At 48.9% G+C, this 18,124-nt stretch overlaps 1 protein-coding gene across 1 annotated transcript in view; it reads left to right on the forward strand.

Moving 5' to 3' along the window:
- Slco2a1 (solute carrier organic anion transporter family member 2A1) overlaps nt 1-18,124 on the forward strand; it is a 67,691-nt gene that overhangs the window by 41,759 nt on the left and 7,808 nt on the right. Inside the window, exons 4-10 of the mRNA XM_027414329.2 lie at nt 8,592-8,819; nt 9,829-9,927; nt 11,536-11,672; nt 13,544-13,619; nt 14,137-14,301; nt 15,378-15,567; nt 17,238-17,403. Of these exons, the coding sequence (XP_027270130.1) occupies nt 8,592-8,819; nt 9,829-9,927; nt 11,536-11,672; nt 13,544-13,619; nt 14,137-14,301; nt 15,378-15,567; nt 17,238-17,403 (1,061 nt within the window). The remainder of the gene's footprint in view (nt 1-8,591; nt 8,820-9,828; nt 9,928-11,535; nt 11,673-13,543; nt 13,620-14,136; nt 14,302-15,377; nt 15,568-17,237; nt 17,404-18,124) is intronic.

The raw sequence follows: 18,124 nt of genomic DNA on the forward strand, positions 1-18,124 counted from the left end.
GAAATGTCACAAAGCATGAGTGCTATTAATTCAACTGAAAGAAAAACAGCCCTGTAAAGACGAGCCGAACAAAACTGACTAAGGTTTGATGTGGACCCTCTGAAAGTCATGGTGTAGGAGAGGACAAAGACAAACATGGAGAAGTGACAGCCTGTGCCTGGCAGCAGCTGAGTGTCAGGGAAGGTCAGAAAAGAACAAGGACTCTAAGGCTGGCGGAACAAGCGTTTCCACCACAGTGGCTCCTCTCAAGGCACTAGCCGTTGACCTAGACTGTCCACTCTCTGTCTGGTTCTTGGAGCATCTGTTTTGTGGACAAAGTCAGGTGAATTGAAAACATGACGCATCCTCCTTGGCCTCCTGCAGGAGGCTGAGTGTGGCTCCTCTTCGCCTTCTGGCCCTTGGGGCCTGTGTAGTCATTTTTCTTGTTCAGCAATCAGGCTGGGTGGCAGGCCTGCTGCAAGTGTCTCAGAGACTAGCTCCTTCCTGCTCTTCCATTAGGTCACTCTTCCTGGGTGGTCGGTAGACTGTCTCAGTCCTATCCAGGGCAGGGGGAAGGGCCCTGGTAGATAGGAAAGGCTTCTTATTATGTTAGTGGCTTTGGACCTCCTAGAAAACAGTCCCTAGCCCACTGTGGAATGTAGTTTGAAGAAACCATGAGCCATCACTGTAGGAGGTAGCCAGCGGCTCCTGAAGCACCCAGAGAGGCAGGAAGGCACTTTCTACTCCTTCTGCTGCACTTAGTGAGAATGAGGCTGTTGACTGTGCCCAGACACTTCCTGTGGCCCAAAGGCTTGACATGGACACCCCAGGCAGTGTGTACCCTGGGAGTGGAAGGCCAATGGGACATCTTTCTCCCATAACCAGGGGATTTTTAAGAACTCCAAGCTTGTGATGTCTATAATCAGAAAAGATGGAAACTTGGGCGTTGAAAAAGAGAAAGTAGCACAACAACCAACCCACACACCAGGACCTGGCAGACAGCTAAGGCTTTTGGGTATTCTGGAATGTTACAGATAACACTTTCCTGTCTTCTTCCTAGCCTGGGGCAGGAGTGAGGAGAAGGATGAGTAGGGGAGCCCCCCCCAAGATACCTATCCTTCATATCTGGTTTATGTCCCCAGAAGCTTTGATTGTAAAAAGCCTTAGTGGCTAAAGGGTTTGAAAAACATGTTAAGTCATGGGCAGACATTTTTATTCAAGCACCAGGTAGCAAATATTTTGGGCCTGCCAATCCTTGAGTCTCTATGAAGCTGTTCAGCAATGTTACTGGGGCACCACAGTTTTCATGGGCAGTAGAGACAAAAGTGTCTAGGTGTGTGTTATAACACTAATGAGCACAAACAGGGTGGGACTCAAAGCTCACTCTAGTTAGTCATTCCCCAAGCCCTACATTAGATGGTTCTCCTGGCCCAGGCCTACCCTTGGCTTTAGAGCTGAACTTCCAGGATATGAATTCCCTCAAGCTGCCTTGAGGTGGTCAGCCATGGACATGAGGAAAGGCTTTCCCTCCCAAGGGACTCTGGGTAGACCCAGTATTACCTCCATGGGTTCTAGTCTGCCTCTGAGAACCATTCAGACCAAGTCTATTAGTCCCCAGCTGCAGGAAAGTCATTCCACATCTGGGCTGAACCTCTCTCCCTTCAGCTCCAGGATCTTCATTCAACCTCAGCAAATATGGTGCAGGTCTTCAGGGTTCCCTGGGGAAAAGGCAGAAAAGCCTCCCCACCCTGGACCCGAAGGTCCTAAAGCAGGCTTAAGCTGGGAGAGCATGATCGAAACAGCCAGGAACCCTGCAGATCTTTTTCTCACTCCAGGCCTTACCTTCCTATTTGCTGTCTAGCTGAAGCCAAGCCTTGTATTCTATCCCCATGAGATTCACTCTCGTTGGTTGAGCCCTTCTCTTTATCCTGGCGTCCATTTTTTTAATTTTTTTTTTTTTAATTTTCAGCCTTCAGAATGTCTTAGCCACTCTCCCGGCTCTGTAGCATTCCTGTCATTCTTAAACTAGTCAGCTGTGTCCCCGAGGACAGAGCACAGAGTGATAGACGCATAGCCCTTCTACCGCAGGTATGCAGTAACTAGTTCCCCCCAGGACTCTTCAGATTTGGGTCCCCATCTTGCCTAGCAGATATAATGACAGACTTTGTCAGCAGGCTGCCTCCAGTCAAGTCATGCCATGCCATGCTTCTGCTGGCTTAGGAGCCTCACTAACAAAGAAAATATGTGTGTGGGAGGCTGTATGAATGACTTTTGTTGGCTCTGCTAACCGCTCTGGGTTCTCTTCAAAGAGCTCCCCGGCAGCCTGGGGAATAAATTTGTGAGCAGTAAGTTCTACTTCACAACCACTGAAAGGTGCTGGTGAAGTGTGTGCATCTCCTTAAATAATGAATTCAGTGCTGCAAGCTGTCATCCTTTTCTCCCCTAGCCACTAAAGAAACTAGTCTGATGCTCAGGGTGTGGACTCCAGTGCACTGGCAAAGGGCAATGAGGAGCTAGGAGGGGAGTCCCAGGCCAGCAGCATGGCTCATGCCCAGTACAGCAAGCCTCATGCCCAGTACAAGTAGCATTTCCCAGGCCCCTCCTAGGACAAAGGAAGCAGCGTGGGAAGAGGACTCCAGTCCCAGCACACGCACACGTGCACATGCACACGCCACATACTCATGCACGCATGCACGCCCCAGCACCAGCACATGCCTTCTCTGTGCAGGTGTAAACCCTTCCAAGCACACACATTTGTCCTGTAATTTCTTTGTTGTAATCTGCTGTTGCTGGAAACCACCACTGGTCTTGTCTCTGGTTACTGGATCCTTTCCCTGAGTTTTTAAAAGTCTGAGTAACGCTGCTTGTCAGTGGGCTTTCCCTTATACACTTGAGTTTCTCAAAGTGACTCATCATTGTGAATGAAAAGTAGACCTTCATGTCCCAGATTGTGATGTACAAATTATTTTTATAGAATAATATTTTATAAGATAAAGTTCCATGAGTAAAGAGAGCACAAAGTTGTAAAGGGGTGGGAAGGCAGGGGTGGATCTGGGAAGAGCTGGGGGGTGGGATGAGGATAAATACAATAAAAATACATTGTATGAAGTTCTCAAAGAATCAATAAAATAGCATATTAAAGTATTTTTTATTTGTAATGACACACAGTAATTGCATATGCTTACATTGTATATGACATTTCAGCATACATATGCTTGTATCCTGGTCGGATCAGAATGACTGATATATCTCTACCATCTCGTCATCACTTATCATTTCTTTATGTTGGAAACATCCATCCCTGCTCCACCCCTGCTGCACCCCTGCTCCACCCCTGCTGGATCCCTTCCTCAGTCCATGGGCCATATCCTAGGAAAGCTGACTTCCAAACACAAAATCTCCTATATTGCAAAACCACTGATAGATCCAGAAATCAGATGTGGAATTTTGCAGATAAAAAATTCAGGATGAATCAGAAGGTTGACTCACGTGCTGCCAGGGTGAGGCTGGGGTGACCTCAGGAGGGGTGAGGCCAGCCTGTTTCTAGTTAGCATTGCACAGTCCTGTGAAAAATGATGGAAGCAGGCCTCTAGTGTCCTACCAGGGTTAAAGAATGATGTGCTTTGATGAACTTGTGCCTTCCTGGAGTTTACTTTGGGGAACACAGGAAATAGGCTAGCATCCTGTTAATGATGGCTCTCCTCCCTCCCCAGGACCCCTTCAGTATGGAGGCAGACAGCCTTGGTTAGACAGATGGGTTCCAGAGGAGAAGTTATGTAGTGGCTGCAAAGGGATGCCATTTCTCCGGTCTAATTACAGGACTTTTATTATATTTAAAATTTTGTGAGGGAACAGATATAGTGACACACCCCTAATCCCTGCACTTGGGAGGCAGAGGTAGGCAGATCTCTGTGAGTTTGAGGTCAGCCTGGTGTACACAGTAAGTTCCAGGACAGCCAGAGCTACATAGTGGAGACCCTGTCTCAGAAAAAAAAAAAAAATGTGGGGCTGAAGAGATGGCTCAGTGGTTAAGATGACTTGTTCTTGCAGAAGATCCAGGTTCAGTTCCCAGCACCCACAAGGTGACTCATAACCATCCCTAACTCCAGTTCCAGGGGAGTCAATGTCTTCTTCTGATCCCCAGGGGTACCAGACATACAAATGGTGAATGCTTAAACATGCAGGCAGAATACTCATACACATAAAATAAATAAATCTATACATTTTTCTTAAATTTGTGCGTGTGGTATATGCGTATGGATGTGTTTATGTGTGGGTGTTCATGTGTGCATATGTTTACATGTGCATATGCATACATTTGTGTGGAGGCCAGAAGTCAATGTTGAATTTTTCTCAATCACTCGCAACAGTATTTCTTTTGAGACAGCATTTTTTTTTTTTTAGTGAACCTGGAGCTCACCTATTTGACTATGCTGTTGGCCAGCGAGTTTCAGGGACAGCCTGTCTCTGTGTCCTCCATGCTGGGACTGCAGGTGCATGCTGGCATGCCTAACTTTCTCTTTGTGTGCTGAGAATATGAACTCAGGTTCTAATGCTTGCAAGGCCATCACTTTACTAAAGGAGCATCTCCTAAGCCACAGTGACCAGCCAGAAAAGGCTCTGAAAGTCCCCACGAATATGACTTGAGAAATGGTGAGGTGCTTATTGATTGCTTACATGGACTCAGGCCCTGGAAAAGGCTCAGAACTCTGCTCCAGAGAGGAAGTGGGAGACCACAGCCCAGAAAGCCAGCCTAACCACGACACACTCAGTCATCCTCTCTGTTGAGAACCTGCCCAAGGTCCCTTCCAAGGCCTGTTCTTCCCCTCCTCCTGCCTCTACAGTCACCTTCCATGATGCCTTCCCCATACATTATTTTTGAAGAGAAGAGTTTAATGATCTAAAATTCTAAGAAGATCCTATTCTCACCTAAGATGTGATAGCCAGGGTTGCCCATTACCATGTGGTCCCTGTCTTGTTCCTAAGATCCTGCATGAGAATTCTCTCACTGGGACCTGGGCTTGCCAAAATTAGACTAGGCTAGCCCCCTAGTCTAGATCCCCACCTCTTCATCACTGGCATTGCAAGCTTGTGCCATTATGCTGGGCCTTTCATATGGATTCTGGGGATCAAATTCAGGTCTTACGAGGTCAGGCACTTTAAGAATCGAGTCACCTCCTCAGCTCCAACTACTGTCAGAGCTGGCTCTGAAATAGGCTTGCACCCCATTCACGACTGGCATGAGGAAAAGCATGTTCTCCAGGGACTTCTTGAATCCATGTGGGAGACAGAATAAAGCCACAGAGAATTTGGAGACTTGGATGGGGTTGGGGCCAGCTGATTATTTTTTTTCATACTTGAATAGGAGGCATTTCTGACCTGCACGCTGACATTTTTTAACTTAGTAATAGTGAAGCAATCCCCAGAGACTTTGGCTGCTGGACACTTCATTATGTGAAGCTTCATGGGGATTTTTGTGGTTTTGGCATACCACGAAATATGCCACATGAAGACTTAAGGCAGTCAACGCTTTTACGATCTACAATGACCATTAAATGTCTCTCATAGACACACACACACAAAAATGCTTTTGCCAGCCAAGGCAGCAACAATGTTCTCATAAATTTGAGTCTAGTCAAATAATGAGGATGGACAAAATCAGGAAGTAGTGCTTAGAATTAACTCTTACTTTCTGTGCCTTCATTTCCCGGGGAGCTCCTCAAATCCCCTCACACAACATTCTCCTACTACAGTCTGACCTCATGCATGCTTTCACACTCACACAACAAGCCCCGCCCTCATATCACACAGCAGCAGCCTCACCTGTGTGAGGGACTCCCTACCCTTCCATCAGAGCTTTTGGAACATGGTCCTTATCTCCCCCCGCCCCGCCCACACACACACCATTGCCCAGCAACTTTGTTGTATTGCCCTGTCAAGGTCTTTACCTATCTGGGGGTTTCCTCAGGCTGTAATCTGGGCCCTTTCTCAAGGCACACTAGCCTGCCTGCAGTAGCTGCCTTGCATACCAACCTCATCAAACTTCTGTGTCTTTGTGTCACCCACTTCTGAGTGCTGAGCTACCCCTGGCTTCCCACTCTTCAGAGGCCCCTTTTCCAAATCCCCAACCCTCCACCACCACCAAACTCTGAGTTTCCTGTCTTTCCCATTTACCCTTTGCCCTCTCTCCTGGTGCATGCCTGGCAGTATTTTTTTTTCCAATTGTGGTGAAATGCGTAACATGAAACTTGGGATGCTAGCTCTGTGAGATGATGGTGGTGCTAAGTGCAGCCATCGCAGCTATCCATCTCCAGAGAATTCTTATCTGAAGCCACTGTACAGTCTTCATTCCCTTCTCTCCTAGCCAGTGGCCAACCTCATTCCACTCTCTGGTTTTATGAATCTGACCACTTTAGAAGCCTCCTATCAATGGAGTCAGACAGGATTTGCCGCTTTGTGTCTGGCTTCTTTCACTTAGCACACAGTGTCCTTAAGGCTAATCGCTATCAGCATGCATCAGAATTTGCTTCTTTTTAGGCTGAATAATATTCTATACTATGCAGCATATTTGACTTATTTGGTGGGTTGTTTCTACTTCTTGGTTTTTACCAATGAATGTGTCATAAATATGGGAACATAAAGATCACTTCAAGCCTCTGCTTCTGCTTATTTTGATTATTATGGTAATTCTATTTTTGGTAATTTGGTAATTCTATTTTTGAACCTGTTTTGCAGAGTGGTTGCACCATCTCACGTGCCTCACCAGCAGTGCACAAGGGTCTCCCTGTCCCTGTATTGTCACTTCTTATTTTCTGGCTTTCTGATGCTAGCCATCCTGCGGGGTGTTAAATGATATATCCTTCTGGTTCTGATTTGGTGAAGCAATACCATGGTTGCCTTTTTAGCAACCTGTGGGCAGTGGTGGGTTGAAGAATATGTAAGGGTCATGCCTGTGTCCCTCTGTCACCTGCATGAAGAGAGTCCTCTTATGGTCACTAGCCAGATGACTGAGACTAAAGTGGAAGTGAATAGGCAGGCATTGCCCACACTGCCATTCAGAGGATGGCTTCTCAGATCCAGGCATGGGCCTTCAGTGGCTGCACTGGACACAGGGGACAGTCTTTATGCTTCTCTCCTGGTATTATCATTTGCTTTCAGATGACCTTTAAACTATTCTTGAATAGTTAATGGGCCCTTGTCTGGGTCAAAATTGCCTATATCCTGCACCACCCATGAGCATTAGTTAGCAGTGGTAGTAATACTTTGGTTTGCTGAGAGGGTTCCATGTTGTGTGGACTAGGCTGTCCTCTAACTGGTAATCCTTCTGCCTCAGCTCCTTGAGTGCTGAGATGACAGATGAGCTTCCATACGCAGCTTCACATACTACTTGATCCCATAATACTTGACCTTGGTCCCCTCTTTTTTCTGAGTCAGACATCAGTGACCGATGAGAGAGCCCCCTTTGTTGGAAGTCTGCATATGGGTCTTGTACAGACCCCGGCATTGAGAACAAGCAGTGATGGGGTTAGGCCAGATGAGGCCTGGGTTGGAGGGGAAAGGACTGTATAGAAGGCAGAGCCACCATCCCAGCCCTACCATTTAGTCCGTGGCCCTCACTTTTCTTCTCCAGGGAACTCTGGGCCCCCCTAACTCAGGATTGCACCTCTAAAACATCATAAGTAGGAATCAAACTGATTCCATTAGTGTTTGTGAAAACCCCACAGAGTGAGAATGGTGATGTCAGTGATTCCCATTGGCCAGAATGAGACAGAAATACAAGGAATCTGGAAAAGATCCCTCAACCCCCTCAAGGCCTTGGAAAGCTGACATTGTTGATGGTTTAGTGTGGACCAAATTGAAAACAGAGGCATGGAAGCAGCCGCCAAGCCTGGCGAGGTCCAAGCCACAGGAACCATGGCGTCCAAAGGTCGTGCTGGGATGACTGGAGTCCTTCAAAAAAGGTTTCCGGGTGCAGCCTAGCTCCCCAATCTGTAATATGAGAGGACCCCAAAAACCCTTGTTTTCTGAGTGTGTGATTCTTCCCTTAATCCTAACCGAAAGGCCAAGAAGCATTAGGAATCTATGATTCTGGGGAGCTACCCAGGTGTGGCCAGGTCACTAGATATCTTAGTCAGCAAGTCCTTCAATTCTGGGATCATTCAGAAGGATTAGGGGATTAAGACCCAGGGAAGACCAGAGCCAAGGCTGGCAGTGACATAGTTTTCTGCTGACCAGAACTCTGGGTTTTGACTGTGGACCCCCTCTTCCAGCTGGGTGGCACTTTCCTGCAGGGCTGCAGTACTGACTCATGATGCTCAGCCCTCTGCCAGCAGCACAGAGGAGAAGAAATGGATGCTCCTTCAACATCCTGGGCAGAGCTGCTCTGTTTCAGGGGCCCCAGTCCACCTTGCTCCCACCTCAGTCTCTGTAGTTCCTCCTCTCAGTCAAGCAGAGGAACACTCCTCAAGGACCATGTCCTATTTTCCTATTCCCTGGCCCTCCTTCCCTTCCACTTGGGTACGGAGAAAGGACAGGACAAGGGTAGGGTTGGAGGACAGATGGTGGAAGCAGGAGGCCAGGGTGGTGGTGACCAGTGGGCATGCTCATTGCAGGAAACAGCAGCCTCTTTCAGACCGACCTCTGTCAGAAGCATTTGCCAGACCTGCCCCCCAGTAAGTGCCATAGTACCATTCCGGATACCCAAAAGGAGACCAGCAGCATGTGGAGCCTGATGGTAATTGCTCAGCTGCTGGCCGGCATTGGGACAGTGCCCATTCAGCCATTTGGGATCTCCTACGTGGACGACTTTGCGGAGCCCACCAACTCACCTCTGTATATCTGTAAGTCTTCAGCTTTAAGAGGGCTGTGGGGGTGGGGGATTCAGGGCTTGATGTGGCACCCTCCAAAGCTCCCAGGGCTGAAATGGCCCCAAGATCCTCTTGGCCCACAACATGGTGGATGATAAAGATAGGTCGTGCATGCAGGCAGTTTCCTTTCACTTGTATGAGCCTCCAATGGCTAGCCCAGGTCTTCAGGCTCTCACCTGGAGGACAGAGCCAAGATTCTTTGTGTGTACCATGTGCTTCGGGATCATAGGAGCTGATATGGTCACCATTTAGTCCTGTTTTGAGCCTTTGACACCATAACATGACATTGTGTTCTACCAAGTTTACACTGGAGGGCTATGCAATTGAGTTCTTGAAATGCAACAACAAAACACATGATGTCTTAAGTAAGTTTAAAATTTGCCCTGGGCCCCATTCATAACTATCCAGCAGATCATGTGGCCTCTGGGCCATAGGTTAGACACTCTGTTGATCCTTCACAGAATCACCCAGTTCTCCAGGCTCACACTGGGTGATATGCTACTCCTCCGAGCTGTGGACAGGTTGTCGTGTGCGAAGCAGGTAGCAGATGACCAACTGGTGCTTGCTTCCTTCCCTTAGAAAAGGCACATTGAGCTTTCTAGAGGCCTCGGGTCACAAATTGCATCTCTGGCTCCACCTTCACCTGCCAGAGCCCCCAGCACCGTGTACACAGACAGCTGTACCCACTAACACACCCTGGCCTGGCACTTTTAAGATACGGTGGAAGCAGGTTCATTCCAGGCCAGGAGGTCTCACTGGCAGGTGCTAGAGGAGCAGCAGGCTCAGTTCTGCCAGCCTTGGCGTCTGGCCCTTATCTGCAGGAGATGTGTAGGCATGGGCTGCGGGAAGTGTCAGAGGCATGGGCTCGTTATTCCCAAGGGTCAGTGGGTGATAGCCCAGGAATCTCCCTCACTTTGGGAGACTGAGGTTGCTCTACATTCTCAATGCCCCTCACCCCCTTATCCCTTGCTTCAATTCCCAGCCATCTTATTTGCTATTGCTGTGTTTGGACCGGCTTTTGGGTACCTGCTGGGCTCAGTCATGCTGAAGATCTTTGTGGACTACGGCAGAGTGGACCCTGGTGGGTATGCAGAGGACACGCCTCACTGTTACCACCATCACCCCCTTTTTCTGTTTGTTGTTGTTGTTGTTTTGTGTTTGTTTTTGTTTTGTTTTGTTTCTGAGGCAGGGTTTCTCTGTGTAGCTTTGGAGCCTGTCCTGAACTCTCTCTGTAGACCAGGCTGGCCTCGAACTCACAGAGATCCTCCTGCCTCTGCCTCCCAAGTGCTGGGACTAAAGGTGTGCACCACCATAGCCCTCTTCTTATCACCCTTTTACTAGGGCTTCTGATTTAGCTCCTTCCTCTTGGCTGCCTTCAGAGACCAGCAATGGGTCCATGTAGGACATTGCCTGTCACTGAATGATTGGAAACCATTCTGCCACTTTCCTTCAATAAAAGAAAGCTTCTGTGTCCATGTTTAATGTCAGGTGACATAATGGAGGTTTCTAGGTGGAGTATGGGGCATATTTTTAGGGAAACATTTGGCCTCTTTTGGAGGCCAGGCAACCCACCTTGTTGATGGCTATATCCCCAGGCAACTAAGAATTATAGGCCTGCCTTTTTTAGGGATCCGTAGAAGTAGCTTGTAATGGAGCTCAATGGTTAACAATACAGGTTGGGGTGAAGGGACCAGACCCTCATCCAACCCCCGGCTTTAGCAGCCATGACAGGCTGCAGAAAAGACCCAACAAGACAAAGGCCCCTGACTCAGCAACACGTGCTAAGTTTCTGACTTTGCCCGATCTTCCAGTCACTAGGAAGCCATATACCCTCCATGTGGCAAGGAACCAATCAGAAGTTAGCTGGCAGGCTCTGGATTTGCTTTATGGTAACAGTGGCATACAGAGCATAGCAACCGCCCTGGGAAGAACTATAGGCCAGAGCAACTAGTTGACCAGTCAACACAAGACAGGTCGCCCAAGCCCAGGAGTGCACCAATCCTGAGACTGTTGTAAACCCCAGACACTTTCCCTAGCTCTACCCCAATAAATTCCCTGCCCCACGGTCCTTCTGGGTCCTTCTCGCTTCACCCACCATGTTGAACAGATGGAGGACCCGAGTTAATACAGTTAACTTGTTAATTTATTAAAGACTCTTTGCCTTTGCATCAGATCAGATCTTTTGGTGATTTAGGGGTTCAGAATTTGGGAACAACAGGGGTGAAACAGGAAGACAGGCTTGAAATTGACTAATGGACCAAGGATTTGGTTTCCTGATTGGTTAGAGGGAGTCAGATGTGTGTAACTCTTACCCCACAGATATGCTAGAGGAGATGGTGGGATGCTGGAGGCAAACTGTGTAGTTCATGAACCATGTCAGCCCTCTGGGGACCAGATCATTTCACCATTATTCCTGCCAACAACTAGGGAAGAAACACAGTGAGAAGAGGGGTAGGGACTGGGGATTTTCTAGTATCTAGCTGTTTATCCAGTGGCTCTGGGTACTCTGGGAAGACCAGAAAGGCCTGGAAAGGGAGCACTGTGACCAGGGTCCTACATCATGGAGTGTCTTGTCACCATTATGAGAAGAAAGTCAGTGAAATACCCCTTGAACTGAATTTCCCTTTCTAGTCAGGAGAGATTGCATACATTCAACCAACAGATACTTCATCCTTTCATTTCTTTTTAGCTACAGTGAACTTGAGCCCAGCTGACCCCCGATGGATCGGAGCCTGGTGGCTGGGCCTGCTTATTTCTTCAGGCTTCTTAGTTGTTACTTCTTTGCCTTTTTTTTTCTTCCCTCGAGCAATGCCCAGAGGAGCAGAGGTAAGTTTCCCAGAGCCCAGGGAGTTGGAAAATAAACAGCTGGGAAGCTGCAGCTGCTCCAACAAACTGAGTGAAATGATGACCAGTCTCAGGACACAAGGCTCATCAGAGACTGAGAGGAGGTGCCCCTCAGTGTTCTCTTACCATGCTGTCATCTCAAGCACCAGAGTAGCTCCAGGGAGCCTAGTTTAGGGTTCTCCTAAACAGGGATAACAATGAACAGTGGGATGGGGTGGAGATAGGGAGGTAACTCGTCCATGAAGTGATTGCCATGCAGATGTGAGGGCGGGAGCTTGATCCCCACAGCCTCACTTTCTAAAAAACCCAAACATGGTGGTGTGCAATTGCAATCACAGTGCTGGGGGAGCAGAGAAAGGGAGGATTCCCTGGGGCTTCCCAGCCACCCTACATGGGGAGCTCCAGGCCACTTAAAGACCTTCTCTTGAAAAAATCAAAATCAAGATGGCTGGTGCCTGAAGGATGACACCCAAGGTTGTTCTCTGGCTGGCACATAGACACACACACACACACACACACACACACACACACACACACACAAAACCTGAGCAGGTGGTGAGGCACAGTCGACCTCTACATTTAATAGAGTTTCCTAAGGTTTGAGCCTGAACGCCTGTGTGAAAAGGGGAGTCTGAGGCATAAAGGGTTGAGTCCAGCATGTTTTGACAGGGTCGTATCTGCTGGGGAAAGGAACGAGGAAGTTAAGAATGGGAAGCAGCAAAGAGGAGGCTGAATAGGGCCTTTATATGGATTGAAATACTTAATGTTTTCTCCAGTGAGTTCCAGACACCTAGTGACAATATGGCAGTAGGCTGAGGTTGGGGTTCATGAAGGAATGGAAATTGGAGATCTGAGAGGCTCAAGGGAAAGATGAAAAATACAGCTGAGGGCCAAGGAAATGGCCCTCAGAGCGATGAGGCAAAGGACAGGCTGTTTGTTTCTCAGAAGGGTGATGCAAAGATTTGGTTGTGAATTGGGTTGGAACTCAAGCTTTGTGTCAGGGATTTGAGACAGAAATGGGCCCCACTGTGGGAAAGGGGGCATGGGTAGAGGCCCAGAGTTTATCCCAGGAAAGCATTTAAAAGCTGATGGCATATTTTGATGGGCTGAGTTGGACAGATCTGAGCTTGAAGACTGTTCCAGTCATAAGCGAGTTGGATGATCTTAGACAGGTTGCTTTGTTTCTAAGCTTCCTCTCTTGTAAAGGTCTTGGGGGTAAGTAGAGAATCTGCCTGGGAAGGAGCACAGCAGGTGCTCAGTTAATGGGAGCACCAAAGGATGCTAATGGCAGAGCCCACGCCTATGTCTATGCAGTGGCTCAGAGGCCTAGGGCCTCTGTCTGGAGCTGCTGGCTTCAGAGACTGGCGAGGGCACTGAGGTAATATGCCCAGAAGGCACAGGTAACAGTTAGGACAGAGTCTGGAGCAGGACTCACCTTTGGGCTGAGGAGAAAGCGCTGGCGCTAGAGAGGACACAGAAAGGAAGAGCTGAAAAGAGCAGACGTTGGAGACTCCTGTTATTCTAGAAGCCAGCCACCCCTGGAATCTGCATGTGGGACACAGTGTAGTCATGGCATAGAGACACGGGGTAGGATCCAGGATGATGCTTTTGGCATCAGTCATGGGAAAGTCAGATGAAATAACATGCCCATAGGTGTTGTGGGAGGCGTTGGCATGGATTAGCTCTGGTCTCCAGCCAAGGCACCAGGCTCATTAAAGCACAGGTGGTGTTTGCTTCAAGAGAGCATCCTCAAGATGCCCTCCCATACACACATGTGATCCTTGAGCCGCTGAGAAGAGAGAGTCAAGGGCTCAGGGATGGGCCATTAACATCACCATGTTTGCTGCCTTCAGAGGTCTGCTATCACAGACGAAACAATGACGATGGAGGAGGACAAGCCAAGAGGCTCCCTGATGGATTTCGTTAAACGTAACTGACTGCCCCAGCAACCTTGGGTGGGTTGGTTCTGGGTGGTAGGGGGCCAGGTTCAGGGTAAAGGACAACAAGAAATAAGATCTGTGACTGCCTCACCTCCCGGGTGCCCCCTCAGTTCAGCGGGCTTCTGCCAATGCTCCTGGTGGCTGGTTCTTTACAGGTACCAGTAGCCCCTAATTCAGACAGAGCAGTCACCACCCCAAGCCTCCACTTCCACTCTCTCCTCTTCACTTCCTGCAGAGGTGGCAGTTGTGGGAGGAGGCCTTTCCCAGTGTGAGTTCTATTTCTAGTTACCCAACACCAGCATCTTCTTAGTCAGACCACAAGTGTGGTGAGTGGGAATCCAAGGACCGTGTGCCCCTGGGATGACTGCTGGGAGTCTGGAGGTCTCTAATTCTACCCTGAGGAAGAGAGGAAGCTTGCCCAGAGGAAGGTTAGGGTGGTGGCAAGGCTCTAGGAAGTATGTGATGCTCTTCCCAAGGCCTGTCCCCTGACAGCCATCTGCCTGCAGGATTCCCTCGCATCTTCCTGAGGCTGCTGATGAACCCACTCTTCATTCTGGTGGTCCTGGCTCAGTGTACGTTCTCCTCTGTCATCGCTGGCCTCTCTACATTCCTCAACAAGTTCCTGGAGAAGCAGTATGGCGCCTCTGCAGCCTATGCCAACTTCCTCATCGGTGTGTCAGAGGTTGCTGCTGCAGGGCCTGGGTGGTGCTCCCCTGGGGAGGAGCTGGGCACCGTGCAGTCCATCCAGGGATAATTCGGGGTCAGACCGGATACAGACAGGAGACAGGAGGGCTTGCCCAAGAAAGAATTTTAAGGATATTTTTCCTGGTTGGCAATCCAGAATGTTTTTGGCAGGTTTCTGAGGCTCCTATTCTTCTCTTCAGAAGTGGGTGGAGACTGGGGGACTGCCTTCCTTCCCATCAAGAGGGTGGGGATCTGATAGCCTCCCAACTGACCTTATCAGGGACAACAAAGGAGAGAGGGAACATGGAGCTTGAGAAATACAAAATGCCTCTTAAGGGGTTTCCTTCTCCAGGAACTTGAGTCTCAACCCTGTAACACGTCAGGTTCCTTTACACAATGGCAGTGCAGATGCTCAGCCCTGCCCAGATTCATGAACCCAGAACCTATGAGGCAGTGCTCATTCGTCTTTCAGTAGAAGCTAAGTACCATCGATGGGGGTCCCACCAAGTGCTCAACCCATAGGTGAACTTGACCACACACATAGATTTGACAAGATAATCAGGGCATGATATGTGACGATGCCTCCCTGCACTTACTGAGCTCTGGTATAGGCTTTAGATATGACACCATTTCTCTCCCCTTCAGTCTCAAACCAGGGGTTACCACCCGAGAATGACCTACTTCCTTATCCTTATTGTCACCCTCTTGATTTCAATTTTGTTTCTTTGAGACAAGGCCTAGAGTAGCCCAGGCTAATCCCGAACTTGCTAGGTAGGTGAGGATGACCTTGAATTCCTGGTCCTCCTGCCTCTGCTTCCCAAGTGCTGGGATTATAAGTGTCAAAAGTTGACTGCTTCTTCCTTCTTTGATTGGGCAAGCCAACCCTTTAGTGAAAGGAATTCTCGGGGCCCAGGCAACACTCAGCAGTTAGCAATACTTGGTAGTCAGCCACTACTATTGCACTTGAGTATACCCAGTGTTCCTTCATGAAGCCGTGCTCCTCGCTGGTGGTACAGCTCAAGGCTCACAGACTGTGCCTCCAGCCCCTCTCCTTCTCACCTAGGTGCTGTAAACCTTCCTGCTGCTGCCTTGGGGATGCTGTTTGGAGGAATCCTCATGAAACGTTTCGTTTTCTCTTTGCAAATCATCCCCCGAGTGGCTGCCGCCATCATGACCATCTCCATAATCCTCTGTGCCCCTCTCTTCTTTATGGGGTGTTCCACCCCAACTGTGGCTGAAGTCTACCCCCCCAGGTAATGAACTAAGGGATGCAGAGATACCCCTTGTAACCACAGCCTGAATCCAGCCACTATGTGTCTTTCTTTTCTGCCTCTCTCACCTCCTCCACCCTATTCACTTGGATCTGATCTCTCAAATGCTAACACAGAAAACCAGGTCTCTAATAGTCTGGTCTCTATGAGACCAGACCAGCTGGTGGTCAGGGTTAGGTTTCTGTTTTGTAAGAAGCATCAGAAACTAGTCACTTTGGTTTCTGGATGAGCCTGAGCCCTAGGAACCAGGAAATAAGTTATGGTTAGTGCCAGCTCTGGGCCAGCTAGAGTTAGAGCCTTGCTGAGCTGTCGAAGAAAAGATGAGAGAAGACTTGAAAAGATCTCGGATGAGCAATGAAAATGGGGCAGGGAGGCAAAGGGCAGGTCAAAGTGCCAGTCTGTTTGCATAAAGCAGCATGAAACACGCGTTTAGAGTCGAGTTTTATCTTTAGAAAAGGTGTTGCAGCCCTGTGAGCAAGGAACGTGCCCATCCCCCACGCCCTCTCACCCCCTACCTCCACCCCCAGCTCCAGTAAAGGCCATGCAACCTTTTCTTTAGGACTTAGCCTAAGGAGTTTGCAGATTTGAAGACTCAGAACCTTTTAGCCCCTGTGTGTTCTGTTTCTCATAGAGAGCTACATCTCCAAATATAGCAACAGCACCAGGCAAAAGCCAAAAGAATAGTTTGAGATGACCGCTGTGTTTGATGGGTGATGGAGGGGAAGGGTAACAAAGGAAGAGGATGTTCCTTAGCATGGGGGATTCACCACTCTTCTGCAGGCTGACTGTGGACCCAGAGAAGCCTGAAAGCTTTGGGGCCTTCCTTTGGGTGGTTTTCACTGGGAGTTTGGTCCAAGCTCTGTCATCTGCTTGGCCTGAGTTCTCGGGATGATGTTCTTTGTTGCTATGGGCACATTATCTACTTAGGTTATCGTTTTCTTATCTGCATAAGAAGTATAATTTGTTCTAGGCTTACCAAGGGTGACTGCTCATGAACAGCCCATTCCGTTGTGATATCCCATAAATGCTAACAGCTACTGGGATTGTTTCATTAATGCACTGCTCAGCTGTGGTTTGTCAGTCCCTGTCACAACATCCCCAAAGAAGATCAATAAGAGCCATTGAAATCCACTTTAATGAAGTTCTGGCTGGGATGGGGAATGGACTAGGGAGACCCAGATCAGCAAGTCCATATTGATTCAAGAGACGAGCAGTCAATGAGAACCCCAGATTCCTCCAAAGATCCCAGCCACTACCTTTAGCCAGAACCTAGCCGGAAGATGGGAGAAGGCAAATATTACCAATGACGTTACTGGGGCATCAACCATTTCTTTCAACAGAGTCTCAATCAGTTGGTCATTTTGACTCTGACAGTGGCCGTGGGATTTGCTGGCTAGACCTTTCCAACTGAGTACTTGGTGGGTTTGGGCTCCAAGTGTCAGGATAAATGGAAAGAGCCATGATTTCCAAAACAGTGGCAGATTCACAACTGGCTCCCATGGGCTCAGTTCAGATCCTTGGGTGGCACTGGCCCAAAACAAACAGAGACATGCAGGCACATCAGCCAGGCCAGGAACTCGTGCTGGGCTGGAGTATAGTGCTGTTTCTTGGCCTTGCTTTGTTTGATTCCTTGCTTCCTGTTTCTCTGGCAGGACATCAAGTTCTATACATCCACAGCCTCCTGCCTGCCTCAGGGATTGCTTGTGCCCAGATTCCATCTTCCACCCAGTCTGTGGAGACAATGGAGTCGAGTACCTCTCCCCTTGCCACGCCGGCTGCAGCAGCATCAACATGAGCTCAGCAGCTTCCAAGCAACCGGTAAGGACAGGGGTCACAGGGGCAGACAGAGCCATGTGGAGCTTCGGGGATCAGGGTGTAACCTCAAGAACTGCTCCTTGGCTCTGGTACTCAATATCAGCATCCTAGCCTCCTCCACCCTCTCTCCACCTTCCATGCCCCAGGGTCATGACCAGATGCCTGCAGCCCAGAATCAATTAGAGACTGGCCCATGACCAACAAGTTCATTCTTGGGGACTTGGCAAAACAACAGAAACAAGTCAAAGTATTTGCCCTCGATGGAGACTTGTGACTGATACTGATGGCTCCCTGGGGGGCACTTCTGGGTTCTGGGTTCCGGGTTCAGGCCATGTTGCAGGGTCACATGGTCTGGGGAGCAGGGGGACTCTGAGATGTGGACCTGAAAGGTCAGTGCTGGAAGCAGCAGTCAAGTGCCTTTGCTTCACCCCTCAGCTCCTAGGGGCCACAGAGCTAGACTGAAGCCATGAAGCTATTTAAGAGCAAACCTGGGATTAGAAGTCAAAGCTCTGCCTCACCTGGTGTTCAAGACCACATGTCTCCTTTGTGGGCAACATACAGGGGCTTCATGCATCAGTCTGTGAGGATAGCAGCCCCATTAATCTGTGAGGACAGTGGCCCTGGGACTTCCGGGTTCAGCCAACAGCAAATGACTCCTGTAGTCATTTATTAGTCAAAAAACAGAACACACTGAATGTAGCCACCATGCTGAGGATGAGGTGGT

Source organism: Cricetulus griseus, chromosome 4 (genome assembly GCF_003668045.3).
Source record: "Cricetulus griseus strain 17A/GY chromosome 4, alternate assembly CriGri-PICRH-1.0, whole genome shotgun sequence".
Classification (NCBI taxonomy): domain Eukaryota; kingdom Metazoa; phylum Chordata; class Mammalia; order Rodentia; family Cricetidae; genus Cricetulus; species Cricetulus griseus.